The sequence below is a fragment of the Ranitomeya variabilis genome, chromosome 5, assembly GCF_051348905.1.
Source record: "Ranitomeya variabilis isolate aRanVar5 chromosome 5, aRanVar5.hap1, whole genome shotgun sequence".
Lineage (NCBI taxonomy): Eukaryota > Metazoa > Chordata > Amphibia > Anura > Dendrobatidae > Ranitomeya > Ranitomeya variabilis.
Genome location: NC_135236.1, coordinates 138932558 through 138951370, shown reverse-complemented (window position 1 = coordinate 138951370; position 18813 = coordinate 138932558). Strand labels below are relative to the sequence as shown.

Here is an 18813-nt window from a genome sequence, read left to right as displayed (position 1 = left end):
TAGCTGAATTACAGCATTTGTATGAGCGCCGACCACTGAGTGACGCTCATAGCAATCCGTCATCAACAACCATAGAGGTCTTGAGGAGACCTGTGGTTGTGATGGCAATGCACCGATGACGCCCGATCACGTGACGGGGTCAGCGGTGCGCGTATTTCCAGCCCGGTGGCCGGAAGTGCTTGTTAAATGCAGTGTTTGACAGCGGCCTTTAACTAGTTAATAAACGTGAGAGGATCGCAATTCCACTGGTGCCTATTGCAGGCACATGTCAGCTGTTCAAAGCAGCTGACATGTCGCGGCTTTAAGGTGGCTCGCCCACCTCAAAGCGGAGGATACTGCCAGCTGGCATACTATTCCATCAGCTGGCAGAAGTTATAAAGCTAATTTTGAAAAATATCTATTTTTTCATTGAATGTTTTTCTTTATTTGCAATAATCGAGTACTATATTTCTTGCAGGTTTACATACACATTCCTGGGGCAAAAAAATTGATGGTGGAACTACCTCTAGTTATTGGCACAGTCCCATTTAATGGATTTTTATACAGGAATTCAAGTGATCCAAGCCACTCTACTGTAGACATGAGTTGGCTTGCCTTAGCATTGTCAGAGCAACCAGAAGGTAACCAGTATTACAGAATTATACCGTATGTGATTTAGAGATCTGTCTTGTAGAACCTAGAAGCTATGGCTTACGGCTATGGCTTATGGCCCTGGCTTACATTTCATAAAGTATAACCGCCATCCTCGTATGATCCTCAGCTACATAAAAACACTAATTGAGTAGTCAAGGGTGGACACGTCATTGGTGTAACCTGTGCAGCCGAACAGGCTCCCAAGAGTTAAGGGGGCCCTTTTCCACATACACATCCAAAACAGTTGGAATTGTACATTACAAAAACCTGTTGAACTACAAAGTGCCCATAAACTGTTTTTGCACAGGGACCCACTTCTGTCTGTGTCCCCCAGTGTGAGTAGTTGTCATTTGTCAATCACTGCCAACTTTAGAGCCACTTGGGAAAGTTTGAGAATGGCAGCATGACTGTTTATTACAAAAGTATTTCCAAGAATCCATTTATTCCTTAGCTAAAAGGGTGGAGAATAGATTACCGATAGCTGGTGGACTGTGGTCAGGGACTGCCAACAATCCTGTATCTCGAGAACAAGGTTCTGCATAGCCCCTTGTTGAATGGAGTAGAGTAGCACTCCATTCATAGTGTACAAGACTCCCTGAAAAAGCCAGAACCTGAATTTGGCTCCCATTGATGGACACATGCTTCCCTTACCTTTATCATAGCCTGGGATTCTTTATGTCTTAGATGAAATCAATGTTAAAGAGATCTATTAATGATAAGAACTATAAAAAGTCAACATACATTTTAGTATACTTATGCTTTTATTAGCACCACCAAATTATGCTGATATCGTGTCAGAGGAAGAACTTGCCGGGAGAACTCCTGTATACTATGACCACAGTGACTTAATTGAAGGACTTCACTTTCCATCATTTACAGTGATCCAGGAATTCAGGTTCCAACCACCACCTCCATATTCCCAGGTAAAAATGACAACTCAAGAAGAAAAATGTAATTGGAAAATATCAAGGTCACTAGTTAGTAAGTGAAATTATATCACACTATAACAAATTATAAACTGAAAAATAGCGTAAAAGGTATTAAAAAGACTACGACTGGCGAGTATTTTGCTACACTAAATACACAGGTCTACAAAAAATATTTTTTGTAATCATCGCAGGTGACTTTGTACATTTCTGAATCAGAAAAAAATGCTTCCCCTTAAAAACAGTTTTTATTGAACCAAAATAATTTCATATGCAAAATAGAAACAAAAATATGAGCAGAAATTGAAAGTGCTTGACATTAGACGTTCGTTGATATGATTTTTCAGGGTTGTCCCTATATAACATCCAACAGTAATCTGCCATCATTGAGTCATTCCAAAAACCCAGGTAGCGGCATTCCATTACTTTAATGTCCTGATGAAACTGCTCGCCAGGGCCGGATTTAAGAGGTGGGTGGCCCGGGGCCCATTTTGGAGGGAGGCCCATTTTTCAAGGTGCTGCAATATATAATGCAAAAACACAAAATGAAACGAACACAAGTTTATTTACAAAAATCATTTACACAGAGTAATTCAGGTAAAATCATTCATTTTTTACAATCCAGGCACTTTCCTTGATTTTCGTGCTGCAAAATCACTAATGATGTCACTAAAGTCCAATTCATGCAGTATATCTGACTCAATGCTCGTGATAGCCAAATTTACAAGTCGTTCTTGCTTCATGGATGTCCTTAATCGATTTTCAGCTAATTTGAGTTTTGAGAAGGAACGTTCACCACTGCAGTTTGTTACCATCAAAATTAGATATATGCTTAGAGCTATATCAATATTGGGAAAGTGTCCTGCACTCCCTTTTTCATGATAAGCTTGTACATAAAAAGTTCAGTGCTGCTATCTTTTGGCTCCTCGTCTGTGAATAAATTGGCAAATGTTACAAACTGACACAGTTCATCGATAAATGTAATGTCCAAGTCATCTGAATAAGACCTGACGAGTTGCTCTGCTGTGGCCTTAAGCTCGTCTGAAGACAGTTCTTTCAGATGGCTAAAAAAGCTAAATTTGCTTGATCTATCTTTATATGCTTGAAGACGTTGGTCAAGAGAAGCGATAAACTCATCAATGATAGGCAAGAAAGTTTCTGTTCTGTATTTTTCAGAAGGGCTGAGTTGTACTTCTTCCGTATGGCCATAATCCAATGGATTGAGACACGTTTCGGCGCCTGTGTCGAGTTATTATCTGAACATACTCAGATGAACCAGACAGCTCTTTGCCTTGCTTCTCATAAATTTTGAAGGAGTCACGCTTTGATGTGACATCGTTTTTTTAAGCTGGTCAGTGACGCCACAGCAGTTTTAAATCGAGTTTTGCGTGTTGTAGATTTTTACTAGTAGCATCTGTTCTTTGCAGGATATCATTCCAGAAGGTGGTGTTAATGCAGCGCCCCAGAGTCCTGGTTGCTGCAGTAATGTTATTCCTCCACCGGGGGGAGTAATATTACGTCTGGAGGCAATAAAGGAGATCTTCTGTCCAGGTATCACAAACACACCACACACTTCACACTCCACTCCACCAGGGGGAGCAAAGGTTCTATCTATTAGGCCACTCCTCACAGTTAGGTAAAACAGGTGGGTTGGTTAGAAAGTTAGGGAGTTCCTGGCTGGAGACCGAGAGAGAAAGGTCTCCAGGCCAAGCTGTCTGGAGTGATCTCCAGCGGATTCAGACTTTGGTCTGAGGAGGACGAGGGTCCACGGAGCTGCGCCTGCACCCCATGCGGCAGCATCCTAAGAAAGAGACATTGAAAGGAAGCGTGTTCTAGTGAGTGAGAAACGAAGGCATAGCAACAAGTGGATACCAGAGAGGATAGTAGACGTGAGGAGCTGCATCCTTCTGGTGCGCGTCCCAGTAGCCAGAATACCGAGGGAGTAAAGTGCTCTACGCCATTGCTTCAGAGACTGGCAGGACAGTCAATTCCAAGTTGGCTGCCCGACCTAAAATACCTAAGAAGACAGGTGGCAACTTGTGGGGGTTGGGGCGTCTCTAGGGTCCCTATAAACAAGCCTCAGGCCATCAGTCATACGGGTTTTGTTCTAAAGACCACGGGGAACAGAGAGAGAAGAGTAATAACAGTGAGGACTTCATTAGAGCTTAAGCAAGTGAAGACCTACTGTCTTACTGTGCGCATAGGAAGGCTATTGCATTCCACCTGGATAAGGGGACTCTGGATTTGCCTTCAGACCAACCAGACTCTGCCTATCCCGTGATCCGGTTCCCAGGAATGTGTACACTGAAGCCTTCAGTAAAAGGTAAAGAGACTGCAACCTTGTGTCCTCGTTATTCACCGCGCCTTACACCATCACCATCCACACTCTGGGAAGCCCTGGGGACACACTTCACCTGTGGGAAGGTATACCATCTAGCTGCCATAACATCACCCCAGTGGACCCATAAGCAATGTCAGTCACCCTGACCGAATACCACAAGTGGCGTCAGGAACACTATCACTTTAAAGACCTTTCCCCCTTTTGATACGGACGCCTCTAGGGCCACGGACCGGGTCAGCCACCGTGACATCCCTACCGAACCGAAGGACCCGATACCGAGTACCCCACGGCCCTATGGGGGCGCTCCGTTAATATCAATTTCAAGCTGATTCATTTGTCTTAATAGTCCTTCTGCTTCACACCGAACACAACTTTTTTCTTCAAAGTCATCAGCAATCTGTTTAAGTACATCTTTAATCTGCTGATAGTCATGCTTAAGTACCTTAGTAGCGTCAGCTTCTGTTGGGATCGGAGAAGGCTGCTGCATGCCATAAGCTAAGCATTAGGTACAGGGAGTGTACTAAGGAAGTCTGGCTAGGCTAGCCAGGTCAGTGGATGCTGACACCATGACTCTGCGCCAGCCACTGAGATGTAGGACCGTAGCCAGGTCCCTACACTTTCAATAGTTTCTCTTTTGTTATATGTTCCTTATCATTAGAAATGATTCACAGCAAAGAGACGTGTATTTTACATGTTTTGAGAAATGTATCCCTATATTAGTGGGAGGCCCCTGCTTGGTGGGTGGCCCACGTCCTGGGCCCCTTGGGCCCCCTAAATCCGGGCCTGCTGCTCGCCTTGTTCATCGCTTACATCCCCAAGATTTTGATGGAAGAAGTCTAAATGTGAATGCAAAAAGTGCATTTTCAGAGACATGTGACATCCAAGACACTGGAATGTGAGTTGCCCGCCAGGGCCTAGGGGTACTCGGTGCCGGGTCCGTCGTCGTTAAAGGGGTGGTCACGGTGGCGGCGACCTGGTCCGTGGCCCTGGGCGCCCAAATAAAAGGGGGACAGGCTTTAAAAGGGGTGTGAAAATAATAAAAGTTTGTGACGCCATATGTGGTTCTCGGTCAGAGGTGACCGACGTTGCTTAAAGGAGTTCTCTGGGGCGATAGTGCTGCAGCAAAGGTGGTGTCGCTTCCCACAGGTGAAGCGGGGTCCCCAGGGCTTCCGGTGTGTTTGGCCAAAGTGGTGTAGTGCCAGAATAAACAGAGGACACATGGTTACAGTCTCTTTACCTGGTTTACTGGTTGTAATAAGCCACAGTCCAGGGTACCAGCAACAGGTGGTGATGTGATCCGGCCGACCTGGAGGCAATGGTGGATCCCTCTCCCAGGTGAGGTCTGTAAGCCTTTCTGCTCGAGCTCGTATGCGAGGTCCTTGCTGCCTGTCTATTTCCTTTGCCAGGATAAACGAATTTTAATTTTTAACTATTCACAGTCACTTTAACATTCAGAAATTCTCTATTTTCTCTTATGCCTGCCAGGCCAGAAATTGCTGTGCCTCCTGCTCCTCCCGACGTCTACAATGCTCCCACCAGGTGATCATGGAGATCTCCCCCTGGAGTGCAATCATGTCCTCCTCCGCGGGTCCCTCTGCGAACACCATTGGTTCCAGAGAGCTAGCTTTGGGTCCACAAATTGGGATAAGTGGGGCTTCCATCTGACCCAAGTCGCTGTCCTCCCGATCCTGGTGTAGCCAATAGCATATTTCCCCAGGCTTTGGAGTTGGTGGGACTGGTAGGGGGTCCACCAGGGTGTCATCGAGCCCAGTGGTGGCTACAGGATAGGTGGCTGGGGTACCTTCAGCATACAGTGGCATTTCACCGAGGGCCCCGAAACCCTGGTCAGGTGTATATAGCGGTGGAGGTGAGTTGGGCCTATCCGTCGGGTCTTCCGCCGCCGGGGTCAGGGTCATGCCACCTAACCTTCTCTTCCAGAGCGCCGGATCTCTTTTCCTGCTACAGGCCAGACAAGGCTGCTGATGGTAGTCCGGTAAGGCTCCCCATGAAGGCCTCCCTCCACTCAGCCACAGTCTCCCGCTGCATCTTCATGAGCTGCCGGGTGAGTCCTTCTAGTTCTCTCCGCATGTGGTCTGGATCCAACATCGGTGATGGGTACAGCTCTTGCTGGTCCCGGCTGGGAGAGTCTTCTACTCCACCCCATGCTCCAGTGTCTGCTCACCTCCCTCTGCCATGTTGCTTTCTGGCACTTCCTCCTCAGTCTGGTTTCCCACGGTTTCATTCCACCACGCCTGTCTTTGTGGGTGGTTCCTTTTCTTCTTACTGCCATCCCAGACCAGGAGGCGGACTTCTCTTGTTGATGGGCATACTTCTCTCACATAGTAATACTGATGAGGGGTGGCCATAGCCTTCGCGCCATTCCTCCAGGTGCCGCCCATGACAACAAGCCTGTCTCCTCCTACACACCACATGGTGCTGTAATGGTGGCAGTTTTGGTGGCAATTTACAGTCCAATGATCACTGTTTTAAGCACAGTCTCTTAGGCACACAGGACCCAATTTTCCGGGTCGGTCCATGCTGTTCGTGACGCCAAGTTGAGTCACGTGCCAGGGCCTAGGGGTACTCGGTGCTGAGTCCAGTCATTGTTAAAGGGGTGGTCACTGTGGCGGCGACCCGGTTCGTGGCCCTGGGTGCCCAAATAAAAGGGGGACAGGCTTTAAAGGGGATGTGAAAATAATAAAAGTTTGTGATGCTACCTGTGGTTCTCGGTCAGAGGTGACCGACACTGCTTAAAGGGGTTCTCTGGGGGTGATGGTGCTGCAGCAAAGATGGTGTCGCTTCCTACAGGTGAAGCAGGGTCCCCAGGGCTCCCGGTGTGTTTGGCCAAAGTGGTGTAGTGCCAGAATAAACAGAGGACACACGATTACAGTCTCTTTACCTGGTTTACTGGTTGTAATAAGCCACAGTCCAGGGTACCAGCAACAGGTGGTGATGTGATCCGGCTGACCAGGAGGCAATGGTGGATCCCTCTCCCAGGTGAGGTCTGTAAGCCTTCCTGCTCGAGCTCATATGCGAGGTCCTTGCTTCCTGTGGCTCCCTGACAAAGTCCTCTCTCTCCTGTCCTGGGACAGTTGCCCATATGGAGGGCTTTTTATAGGGTCTCTATCACAACCTGGGCTCTTCATGTACTGCTTCACCTTTGGCTGTGGGTGCGGGCAAATTACATAAAGTCCTTTGCCCTCCGGTTCTGCTGTGCAACCTGAACCAGAACAACACAGCCTTGGGCTCCTGGTGCCCAGTTCCTGCACTTCGGCTCAGAGGGTGCCCAGTCACAGTTCCCCTCAAAGCTCTTTTGCTTTTCCTTTGCTCTTTTCCTCCAATGCTTACTAACACGCAACCCTTCATTTTATCTTATGCTCCTGGAGCTGCAGCTCACACGTGGCTGCACAGACCCACTCTCTGCTCTCACTCCTCTCTCCTCTGTCTCTGAACAACTACTTAACTCCTCCTCCAGACCAAAATACATATATCTGGGGGAAGCTCCCCTGAATCCGGGTTCAGAGCTCCCCCTTCTGGCCTGGATTCAGAATGTGTTGCATGAAGGTGCTTTACCAGATAAAGGAAATCCTCCTTGCCTCCAATCATGATATCACCCTACTAGTGTTGAGCGATACTTTCCGATATCGGAAAGTATCGGTATCGGAAAGTATCGGCCGATACCGTCAAAATATCGGATCCAATCCGATACCGATACCCGATCCCAATGCAAGTCAATGGGACGAAAATATCGGAATTAAAATAAACCCTTTATAAACTTGTAGGTTCATTCTACATGAAGGAAAACAACTAAGAATAATGTAGGATGTATTGGGGGACGTGGCGGAGATATTAAAGGGACAGAGGTTTAGCCCAATGTAATAGAATAGCATGATTTTTAATTTTTTTTTATGAAGTTCGGCGTTAGAAAGAATTTGACTATGTAATTTTTTTTTTTTTTTATGTCAGATATTGATGTTTCACTACTTCCACGCCCTTCACCTTCTTTTTTACTTCTCCCACGCTTTCTTCTTAATTATCCTCATCATCAGCTTCTTTGACATCAACTTCTTCACCTTATTCATCTTCTTCTTCATCTTCTACCTATTATTTTTTGGGTTACATTGTTCATATTCTTTTTATTTTACTATTATCTTCATCATATTCAACTTCTTCATCATATTCTTATTTGTGACAGGCATTCCCGTAGTTGTTATCTATAAAAGTTTGAAGATTACACCTTCCGTTCTGCCTGTCACAAACCAGTTACATTTGTCCGCGTTCAGTTTGGCCTGCAGCATCAGGCTTTATCCAGGGGCACCACGAGGAGGAACGGACTCACCCCCATACACTGCTTAGTCTTCTTCTGCTTATAATTTACATAATATTTTTTTGCTCTGATATTTTGTGTTATGCTTAATGTCCTTCTGCTCTTTGTTCTGCAGCCTCTTGTTCTTCTGCTTCTCGGTCTTCCAGGTCGTCGTCGTCTCCAGGGTCGTCGTCTCCGGGGTCGTCGTCATCGGGGTGGTCTCCGGGGTCGTCGTCATCGGGGTGGTCTTCAGGGTCATCGTCTCCAGGGTCGTCGTCATCACGGTGGTTGTCGTCTCTGGTGTCGTCGTCATCTTAGGGGTGTTCTTCCGGGTCATCGTGTTTAGTCTCTTGAACTTGGAAATGTAGCAGAAGGTACAAGAAGGCTGAGAAAATGCCGAGAACCAGCTGATGGAACTGGAACTCGGATGGCTACCCGAAGGTCCAAGAGCCAATGGAACTACCGAGGACCAGCTGACGTTACTGGAACCCGGTTACTAAGCAGGAGGTACCCGTGCCTGAAAGCACTACCAAGGACCACCTGACGTTGGTGGAACTCGGATACCCAGAGGGAGGCACCTAAGCCAAAGGCTCTGCCCGGAACCAGCTGACGGTACTGGAACCAGGATGGGGAGCAGAAGGTACAAGAGCAAAAGACACTGCCGAGAACCAGCTGACGGTGCTGGAACCCGGATGGGTAGCCGAAGGTCCAAGAGCCAATGGAACTACCGAGGACCAGCTGACGTTACTGGCACCCGGATACTAAGCAGGAGGTACCCGTGCCTGAAAGCACTACCAAGGACCACCTGACGTTGGTGGAACTCGGATACCCAGAGGGAGGCACCTAAGCCAAAGGCTCTGCCCGGAACCAGCTGACGGTACTGGAACCAGGATGTGGAGCAGAAGGTACAAGAGCAAGTGTCTGCGTGGCTTTTGCAGGACACGTTGCCGGCTGCACAGCAGGGGAACAGCTGGCGGTGCTGGACCCCACTGACACATTGGCGAGGTGTTTGGCTCTGTGCAGCCAGCACTTCCGGACAGCAACGAGCGGTGTTGTAGCCCGGGCTCTGCAGGGGGAGCAGAGTGTAGGCCGAAGCCTACTTGAACCAATTTCAAAGGTAACCTTTAACCCCCCCTCAGGGGTTAGAAAGTAGAAGAGCCACAGCTTATGCAGCAGTAGTGCTGCACAAGTCAAAGGTTGCTCTTTTAATTTCGCTCCTTGCACACGCTGAATGAAACACGTATAACATTTAGCCCTTTATACAGTCAAACTGTGTTGGAGGCGCGAGTTCCCTTTGTAATGAGACGCAGCACAGATGTCAAGAATCCCACCTTGGTGCTGGGTGCAGCCTCCTGAGCGTTGTTATTTGCTGTACAGGAGTCTGCGCTGTCGTGTTATCCCCTGGCCTAGCGCTGTTAGCGCTGCCCATCTTCTGACCTCATTTAATGTTGGCCGGTGCGGTTCGCGATGCCCATGAATCCCAGCCCCGCAGTGTATTGACATAGTTTAAACACTGCGGGGCTGGGATTCATGGCCTGGCGCAGTACATATGTTCGCCTCTCGCTTGGGTTCTTACACCTGCTTCAGACTATGTGGCGTCAGCTGATCCCTTATCGCATGCCACGGCCATGAAGCCGCACAGTCCGAAGAAGGCGGAAGGAGATGAGGGACAGGCGAAGTGATGCACTGCTCCTGCCCATCAAACACACCCTCGCAGTCCCAATAAATAAGACACCGAGGGGCGTTGTGTGGGTCAGGGCGGCCGCAGAGGCGCAGGCAGCCAAACAATGATGCCAGAAGACGGGCAGCGCTACCAAGGGGGTTGCAGCGTGTCATTACAAAGGAAAGTCACACCACCGGGACGGTTAAATGGTCACACAGAGGACACATTGCAGACGTGTTTTCAGTTCCACATGTGCGAGGAGAATACGTTTCTGAGCCACCTTGCACACATGCAGCATTACCGCTGTACAAGGTGGCTGGATAACGTAAAAACGCCTGGGGGAGGGGGGACAGGTTCCCTTCAATTTCAGTTCTTGTGTCTGCGTGGCTTTTGCAGGACACGTTGCCGGCTGCACAGCAGGGGAACAGCTGGCGGTGCTGGACCCCACTGACACATTGGCTGGTGTTTTTCTCTGTGCAGCTAGCACATCTGGGCAAAAACTGGCGGTGTGTTAGAGCCCAGGGACAGCAGGAGGAGGAGCAGGAGGAGGAGGAGCAGGGGGAGGGGAGTGTAGGCCGAAGCCTGCACAGGCGGCAGCTTTGGGTGTGTTGTGTCTGCGTGGCTTTTGCAGGACACGTTGCCGGCTACACAGCAGGGGAACAGCTGGCGGTGCTGGACCCCACTGACACATTGGCGAGGTGTTTGGCTCTGTGCAGCCAGCACTTCCGGACAGCAACTAGCGTTGTTGGAGCCCGGGCTCTGCAGGTGGAGCAGAGTGTAGGCCGAAGCCTAATTGAACCGATTTCAAAAGTCACCTTTAACCCCCCCTCAGGGGTTACAAAGTAGAAGAGCCACAGCTTATGCAGCAGCAGTGCTGCGCAAGTCAAAGGTTGCTCTTGTAATTTTTCTCCTTGCACACGCTGAATGGAACACGTATAACATTTAGCCCTTTATACAGTCAAACTGTGTAATGGAGGCGAGAGTTCCCTTTGTAATGAGACGCAGCACAGGTGTCAAGAATCCCACCTTGGTGCTGGGTGCAGCCTCCCGAGCGTTGTTATTTGCTGTACAGGAGTCTGCGCTGTCGTGTTATCCCCTGGCCTAGCGCCGTTAGCGCTGCCCATCTTCTGGCATCATGTAATGTCGGCCGGTGCGGTTCGCGATGCCCATGAATCCCAGCCCCGCAGTGTCTTAACATTGTTAAAACACTGCGGGGCTGGGATTCAGGGCCTGGCGCAGCACATATGTTCGCCTCTCACACTCGGGTCCTTACACCCGCTTCAGACTGTGCGGCGTCATCTGATCCCTTATCGCATGCCACGGCCATGAAGCCGCACAGTCCGAAGAAGGCGGAAGGAGAGGAGGGACAGGCGAACTGATGCACTGATCCTGCCCATCAATCACACCCTCGCAGTCCCAATAAATAAGACACCGAGGGGCGTTGTGTGGGTCAGGGCGGCCGCAGAGGCGCAGGCAGCCAAACAATGATGCCAGAAGACGGGCAGCGCTACCAAGGGGGTTGCAGCGTGTCATTACAAAGGAAAGTCACACCACCGGGACGGTTAAATGGTCACACAGAGGACACATTGCAGACATGTTTTCAGTTCCACATGTGCGAGGAGAATACGTTTCTGAGCCACCTTGCACACATGCAGCATTACCGCTGTACAAGGTGGCTGGATAACGTAAAAACGCCTGGGGGAGGGGGGACAGGTTCCCTTCAATTTCAGTTCTTGTGTCTGCGTGGCTTTTGCAGGACACGTTGCCGGCTGCACAGCAGGGGAACAGCTGGCGGTGCTGGACCCCACTGACACATTGGCTGGTGTTTTTCTCTGTGCAGCTAGCACATCTGGGCAAAAACTGGCGGTGTGTTAGAGCCCAGGGACAGCAGGAGGAGGAGCAGGAGGAGGAGGAGCAGGGGGAGGGGAGTGTAGGCCGAAGCCTGCACAGGCGGCAGCTTTGGGTGTGTTGTGTCTGCGTGGCTTTTGCAGGACACGTTGCCGGCTACACAGCAGGGGAACAGCTGGCGGTGCTGGACCCCACTGACACATTGGCGAGGTGTTTGGCTCTGTGCAGCCAGCACTTCCGGACAGCAACTAGCGTTGTTGGAGCCCGGGCTCTGCAGGTGGAGCAGAGTGTAGGCCGAAGCCTAATTGAACCGATTTCAAAAGTCACCTTTAACCCCCCTCAGGGGTTACAAAGTAGAAGAGCCACAGCTTATGCAGCAGCAGTGCTGCGCAAGTCAAAGGTTGCTCTTGTAATTTTTCTCCTTGCACACGCTGAATGGAACACGTATAACATTTAGCCCTTTATACAGTCAAACTGTGTAATGGAGGCGAGAGTTCCCTTTGTAATGAGACGCAGCACAGGTGTCAAGAATCCCACCTTGGTGCTGGGTGCAGCCTCCCGAGCGTTGTTATTTGCTGTACAGGAGTCTGCGCTGTCGTGTTATCCCCTGGCCTAGCGCCGTTAGCGCTGCCCATCTTCTGGCATCATGTAATGTCGGCCGGTGCGGTTCGCGATGCCCATGAATCCCAGCCCCGCAGTGTCTTAACATTGTTAAAACACTGCGGGGCTGGGATTCAGGGCCTGGCGCAGCACATATGTTCGCCTCTCACACTCGGGTCCTTACACCCGCTTCAGACTGTGTGGCGTCATCTGATCCCTTATCGCATGCCACGGCCATGAAGCCGCACAGTCCGAAGAAGGCGGAAGGAGAGGAGGGACAGGCGAACTGATGCACTGATCCTGCCCATCAATCACACCCTCGCAGTCCCAATAAATAAGACACCGAGGGGCGTTGTGTGGGTCAGGGCGGCCGCAGAGGCGCAGGCAGCCAAACAATGATGCCAGAAGACGGGCAGCGCTACCAAGGGGGTTGCAGCGTGTCATTACAAAGGAAAGTCACACCACCGGGACGGTTAAATGGTCACACAGAGGACACATTGCAGACGTGTTTTCAGTTCCACATGTGCGAGGAGAATACGTTTCTGAGCCACCTTGCACACATGCAGCATTACCGCTGTACAAGGTGGCTGGATAACGTAAAAACGCCTGGGGGAGGGGGGACAGGTTCCCTTCAATTTCAGTTCTTGTGTCTGCGTGGCTTTTGCAGGACACGTTGCCGGCTGCACAGCAGGGGAACAGCTGGCGGTGCTGGACCCCACTGACACATTGGCTGGTGTTTTTCTCTGTGCAGCTAGCACATCTGGGCAAAAACTGGCGGTGTGTTAGAGCCCAGGGACAGCAGGAGGAGGAGCAGGAGGAGGAGGAGCAGGGGGAGGGGAGTGTAGGCCGAAGCCTGCACAGGCGGCAGCTTTGGGTGTGTTGTGTCTGCGTGGCTTTTGCAGGACACGTTGCCGGCTACACAGCAGGGGAACAGCTGGCGGTGCTGGACCCCACTGACACATTGGCGAGGTGTTTGGCTCTGTGCAGCCAGCACTTCCGGACAGCAACTAGCGTTGTTGGAGCCCGGGCTCTGCAGGTGGAGCAGAGTGTAGGCCGAAGCCTAATTGAACCGATTTCAAAAGTCACCTTTAACCCCCCCTCAGGGGTTACAAAGTAGAAGAGCCACAGCTTATGCAGCAGCAGTGCTGCGCAAGTCAAAGGTTGCTCTTGTAATTTTTCTCCTTGCACACGCTGAATGGAACACGTATAACATTTAGCCCTTTATACAGTCAAACTGTGTAATGGAGGCGAGAGTTCCCTTTGTAATGAGACGCAGCACAGGTGTCAAGAATCCCACCTTGGTGCTGGGTGCAGCCTCCCGAGCGTTGTTATTTGCTGTACAGGAGTCTGCGCTGTCGTGTTATCCCCTGGCCTAGCGCCGTTAGCGCTGCCCATCTTCTGGCATCATGTAATGTCGGCCGGTGCGGTTCGCGATGCCCATGAATCCCAGCCCCGCAGTGTCTTAACATTGTTAAAACACTGCGGGGCTGGGATTCAGGGCCTGGCGCAGCACATATGTTCGCCTCTCACACTCGGGTCCTTACACCCGCTTCAGACTGTGCGGCGTCATCTGATCCCTTATCGCATGCCACGGCCATGAAGCCGCACAGTCCGAAGAAGGCGGAAGGAGAGGAGGGACAGGCGAACTGATGCACTGATCCTGCCCATCAATCACACCCTCGCAGTCCCAATAAATAAGACACCGAGGGGCGTTGTGTGGGTCAGGGCGGCCGCAGAGGCGCAGGCAGCCAAACAATGATGCCAGAAGACGGGCAGCGCTACCAAGGGGGTTGCAGCGTGTCATTACAAAGGAAAGTCACACCACCGGGACGGTTAAATGGTCACACAGAGGACACATTGCAGACGTGTTTTCAGTTCCACATGTGCGAGGAGAATACGTTTCTGAGCCACCTTGCACACATGCAGCATTACCGCTGTACAAGGTGGCTGGATAACGTAAAAACGCCTGGGGGAGGGGGGACAGGTTCCCTTCAATTTCAGTTCTTGTGTCTGCGTGGCTTTTGCAGGACACGTTGCCGGCTGCACAGCAGGGGAACAGCTGGCGGTGCTGGACCCCACTGACACATTGGCTGGTGTTTTTCTCTGTGCAGCTAGCACATCTGGGCAAAAACTGGCGGTGTGTTAGAGCCCAGGGACAGCAGGAGGAGGAGCAGGAGGAGGAGGAGCAGGGGGAGGGGAGTGTAGGCCGAAGCCTGCACAGGCGGCAGCTTTGGGTGTGTTGTGTCTGCGTGGCTTTTGCAGGACACGTTGCCGGCTACACAGCAGGGGAACAGCTGGCGGTGCTGGACCCCACTGACACATTGGCGAGGTGTTTGGCTCTGTGCAGCCAGCACTTCCGGACAGCAACTAGCGTTGTTGGAGCCCGGGCTCTGCAGGTGGAGCAGAGTGTAGGCCGAAGCCTAATTGAACCGATTTCAAAAGTCACCTTTAACCCCCCCTCAGGGGTTACAAAGTAGAAGAGCCACAGCTTATGCAGCAGCAGTGCTGCGCAAGTCAAAGGTTGCTCTTGTAATTTTTCTCCTTGCACACGCTGAATGGAACACGTATAACATTTAGCCCTTTATACAGTCAAACTGTGTAATGGAGGCGAGAGTTCCCTTTGTAATGAGACGCAGCACAGGTGTCAAGAATCCCACCTTGGTGCTGGGTGCAGCCTCCCGAGCGTTGTTATTTGCTGTACAGGAGTCTGCGCTGTCGTGTTATCCCCTGGCCTAGCGCCGTTAGCGCTGCCCATCTTCTGGCATCATGTAATGTCGGCCGGTGCGGTTCGCGATGCCCATGAATCCCAGCCCCGCAGTGTCTTAACATTGTTAAAACACTGCGGGGCTGGGATTCAGGGCCTGGCGCAGCACATATGTTCGCCTCTCACACTCGGGTCCTTACACCCGCTTCAGACTGTGCGGCGTCATCTGATCCCTTATCGCATGCCACGGCCATGAAGCCGCACAGTCCGAAGAAGGCGGAAGGAGAGGAGGGACAGGCGAACTGATGCACTGATCCTGCCCATCAATCACACCCTCGCAGTCCCATTAAATAAGACAACGAGGGCTGTTGTGTGGGTCAGGGCGGCCGCAGAAGCGCAGCCAGCCAAACAATGATGCCAGAAGACGGGCAGCGTTACCAAGGAGCTTGTTGCGTGTGTCAATACAAAGTCAAATCACACCTGAGGGACGTTTTAATGGTCACAGAGGACACATTTTAGACGTGTTCACTTCAACATGGGCAAGGAGAATAAGTTTCTGAGCCACCTTGAACACATGCAGCATTACTGCTGTTCAAGGTAGCTGTAAAACATAGAAACACCTGGGGGAGGGGGGACAGGTTCCCTTCAATTTCAGTTCTTGTGTCTGCGTGGCGGTCGCAGGACACGTTGCCGGCTACACAGCAGGGGAACAGCTGGCGGTGCTGGACCCCACTGACACATTGGCTGGTGTTTTTCTCTGTGCAGCTAGCACATCTGGGCAAAAACTGGCGGTGTTAGAGCCCAGGGTCAGCAGGAGGAGCAGGGGGAGCGGAGTGTAGGCCCAAGCCTGCACTCGAGCAAGTTGAAAGGAAACCTTTAACCCCCCCCCCCCCCAGGCGTTTGTAGCTGAAAGAGCCATTGTGTACAGCACTAATGCTGGAAAAGGTAAACTTAGCTCTTTTAATTATGGTCCTTGTACATGCGGAACCTAACATTTATGAAATGTGTCCCCACACAGCGTTAAACCGTCCGGTAGGTGGAACTTTCCTTTGTCGTGTGACGCAGCACAGCCATCATTTTTACCCCCTTGTCGCCGTTCGCCCCCTCCTCAGCGTTGTTTGAATCTGTCCCGGAGCCTGCGCTGTTAGGTTAGCCCATGGCCATGCACACATGTTGCGCTGCCCGTCTTCTGACCTCATTTGGTGTCAGGCTGGCTGCGCCTGTGCGGGTGCGCTGGCCGAGATCCCGCCTCGCAGTGTCGTCTAATGTAATCCCACCGCGGGCCTGTGATCCGTGCCCGTGCGCAGTGCATATCCTCTCCTCTCACTCCCCTCCCTACGGCTTTTTCAGACTGTGCGGTGTCACGGCCGTGGCATGCTATTAGGGACCAGCTGACATCGCACAGTCTGAAGAAGCCGTAGGGAGGGGAGTGAGAGGAGAGGATATGCACTGCGCACGGGCACGGATCACAGGCCCGCGGTGGGATTACATTAGACGACACTGCGAGGCGGGATCTCGGCCAGCGCACCCGCACAGGCGCAGCCAGCCTGACACCAAATGAGGTCAGAAGACGGGCAGCGCAACATGTGTGCATGGCCAAGGGCTAACCTAACAGCGCAGGCACCGGGACAGATTCAAACAACGCTGAGGAGGGGGCGCACGGCGCCAAGGGGGTAAAAATGATGGCTGTGCTGCGTCACACGACAAAGGAAAGTTCCACCTACCGGACGGTTTAACGCTGTGTGGGGACACATTTCATAAGTGTTTGGTTCAGCATGTGCAAGGAGCATCACGAAAAGAGGCACTTTTTCCCTTTGCATCATTACTGCTGCACAAGGTGGCTCCTTCAGTAACAAACGCCTGGGGGGGGGGGGGGGTCAGGTTCCCTTACATTTAACTTGTTGTGCCTGCGTGGCGGTCGCAGTACACGTTGCCGTATACACAGCAGGGGAACAGCTGACGTTACTGAACCCCAATAACAGAGGAGGGACTGTTGACTGTGCGTACAGCACTTCTGGACGGCAACTGGCGGTGTTGGAGCCCAGGGACAGGTGGAGGAGGAGGAGGTTGGAGGAGGTAGGAGGGATTGCCACACACACAGCAGGGGAACAGCTGACGTTACTGAACCCCAATAACAGAGGAGGGACTGTTGACTGTGCGTACAGCACTTCTGGACGGCAACTGGCGGTGTTGGAGCCCAGGGACGGGTGGAGGAGGAGGAGGTTGGAGGAGGTTGGAGGAGGTAGGAGGGATTGCCACACACACAGCAGGGGAACAGCTGACGTTACTGAACCCCAATAACAGAGGAGGGACTGTTGACTGTGCGTACAGCACTTCTGGACGGCAACTGGCGGTGTTGGAGCCCAGGGACGGGTGGAGGAGGAGGAGGTTGGAGGAGGTTGGAGGAGGTAGGAGGGATTGCCACACACACAGCAGGGGAACAGCTGACGTTACTGAACCCCAATAACAGAGGAGGGACTGTTGACTGTGCGTACAGCACTTCTGGACGGCAACTGGCGGTGTTGGAGCCCAGGGACGGGTGGAGGAGGAGGAGGTTGGAGGAGGTTGGAGGAGGTAGGAGGGATTGCCACACACACAGCAGGGGAACAGCTGACGTTACTGAACCCCAATAACAGAGGAGGGACTGTTGACTGTGCGTACAGCACTTCTGGACGGCAACTGGCGGTGTTGGAGCCCAGGGACGGGTGGAGGAGGAGGAGGTTGGAGGAGGTTGGAGGAGGTAGGAGGGATTGCCACACACACAGCAGGGGAACAGCTGACGTTACTGAACCCCAATAACAGAGGAGGGACTGTTGACTGTGCGTACAGCACTTCTGGACGGCAACTGGCGGTGTTGGAGCCCAGGGACGGGTGGAGGAGGAGGAGGTTGGAGGAGGTTGGAGGAGGTAGGAGGGATTGCCACACACACAGCAGGGGAACAGCTGACGTTACTGAACCCCAATAACAGAGGAGGGACTGTTGACTGTGCGTACAGCACTTCTGGACGGCAACTGGCGGTGTTGGAGCCCAGGGACAGGTGGAGGAGGAGGAGGTTGGAGGAGGTAGGAGGAGGTAGGAGGGATTGCCACACACACAGCTGGGGAACAGCTGACGTTACTGAACCCCAATAACAGAGGAGGGACTGTTGACTGTGCGTACAGCACTTCTGGACGGCAACTGGCGGTGTTGGAGCCCAGGGACGGGTGGAGGAGGAGGAGGTTGGAGGAGGTAGGAGGGATTGCCACACACACAGCAGGGGAACAGCTGATGTTACTGAACCCCAATAACAGAGGAGCGACTGTTGACTGTGCGTACAGCACTTCTGGACGGCAACTGGCGGTGTTGGAGCCCAGGGACAGGTGGAGGAGGAGGAGGTTGGAGGAGGTAGGAGGGATTGCCACACACACAGCAGGGGAACAGCTGACGTTACTGAACCCCAATAACAGAGGAGGGACTGTTGACTGTGCGTACAGCACTTCTGGACGGCAACTGGCGGTGTTGGAGCCCAGGGACAGGTGGAGGAGGAGGAGGTTGGAGGAGGTAGGAGGAGGTAGGAGGGATTGCCACACACACAGCTGGGGAACAGCTGACGTTACTGAACCCCAATAACAGAGGAGGGACTGTTGACTGTGCGTACAGCACTTCTGGACGGCAACTGGCGGTGTTGGAGCCCAGGGACGGGTGGAGGAGGAGGAGGTTGGAGGAGGTAGGAGGAGGTAGGAGGGATTGCCACACACACAGCAGGGGAACAGCTGACGTTACTGAACCCCAATAACAGAGGAGGGACTGTTG

At 52.0% G+C, this 18813-nt stretch overlaps 1 protein-coding gene across 2 annotated transcripts in view; it reads left to right on the top strand.

The window, feature by feature from the left end:
• The window catches only part of ARRDC4 (arrestin domain containing 4), a 96424-nt gene that overhangs the window by 46623 nt on the left and 30988 nt on the right, over window positions 1-18813 (top strand). For both annotated transcript variants that reach the window (XR_013215631.1, XM_077263400.1), the window contains exons 6-7: window positions 458-620; window positions 1402-1556. Coding sequence is in view for 1 of the 2 variants with exons in the window: in XM_077263400.1 (XP_077119515.1) it covers window positions 458-620; window positions 1402-1556 (318 nt within the window). In the remaining variant the exon portion in view is untranslated. The remainder of the gene's footprint in view (window positions 1-457; window positions 621-1401; window positions 1557-18813) is intronic.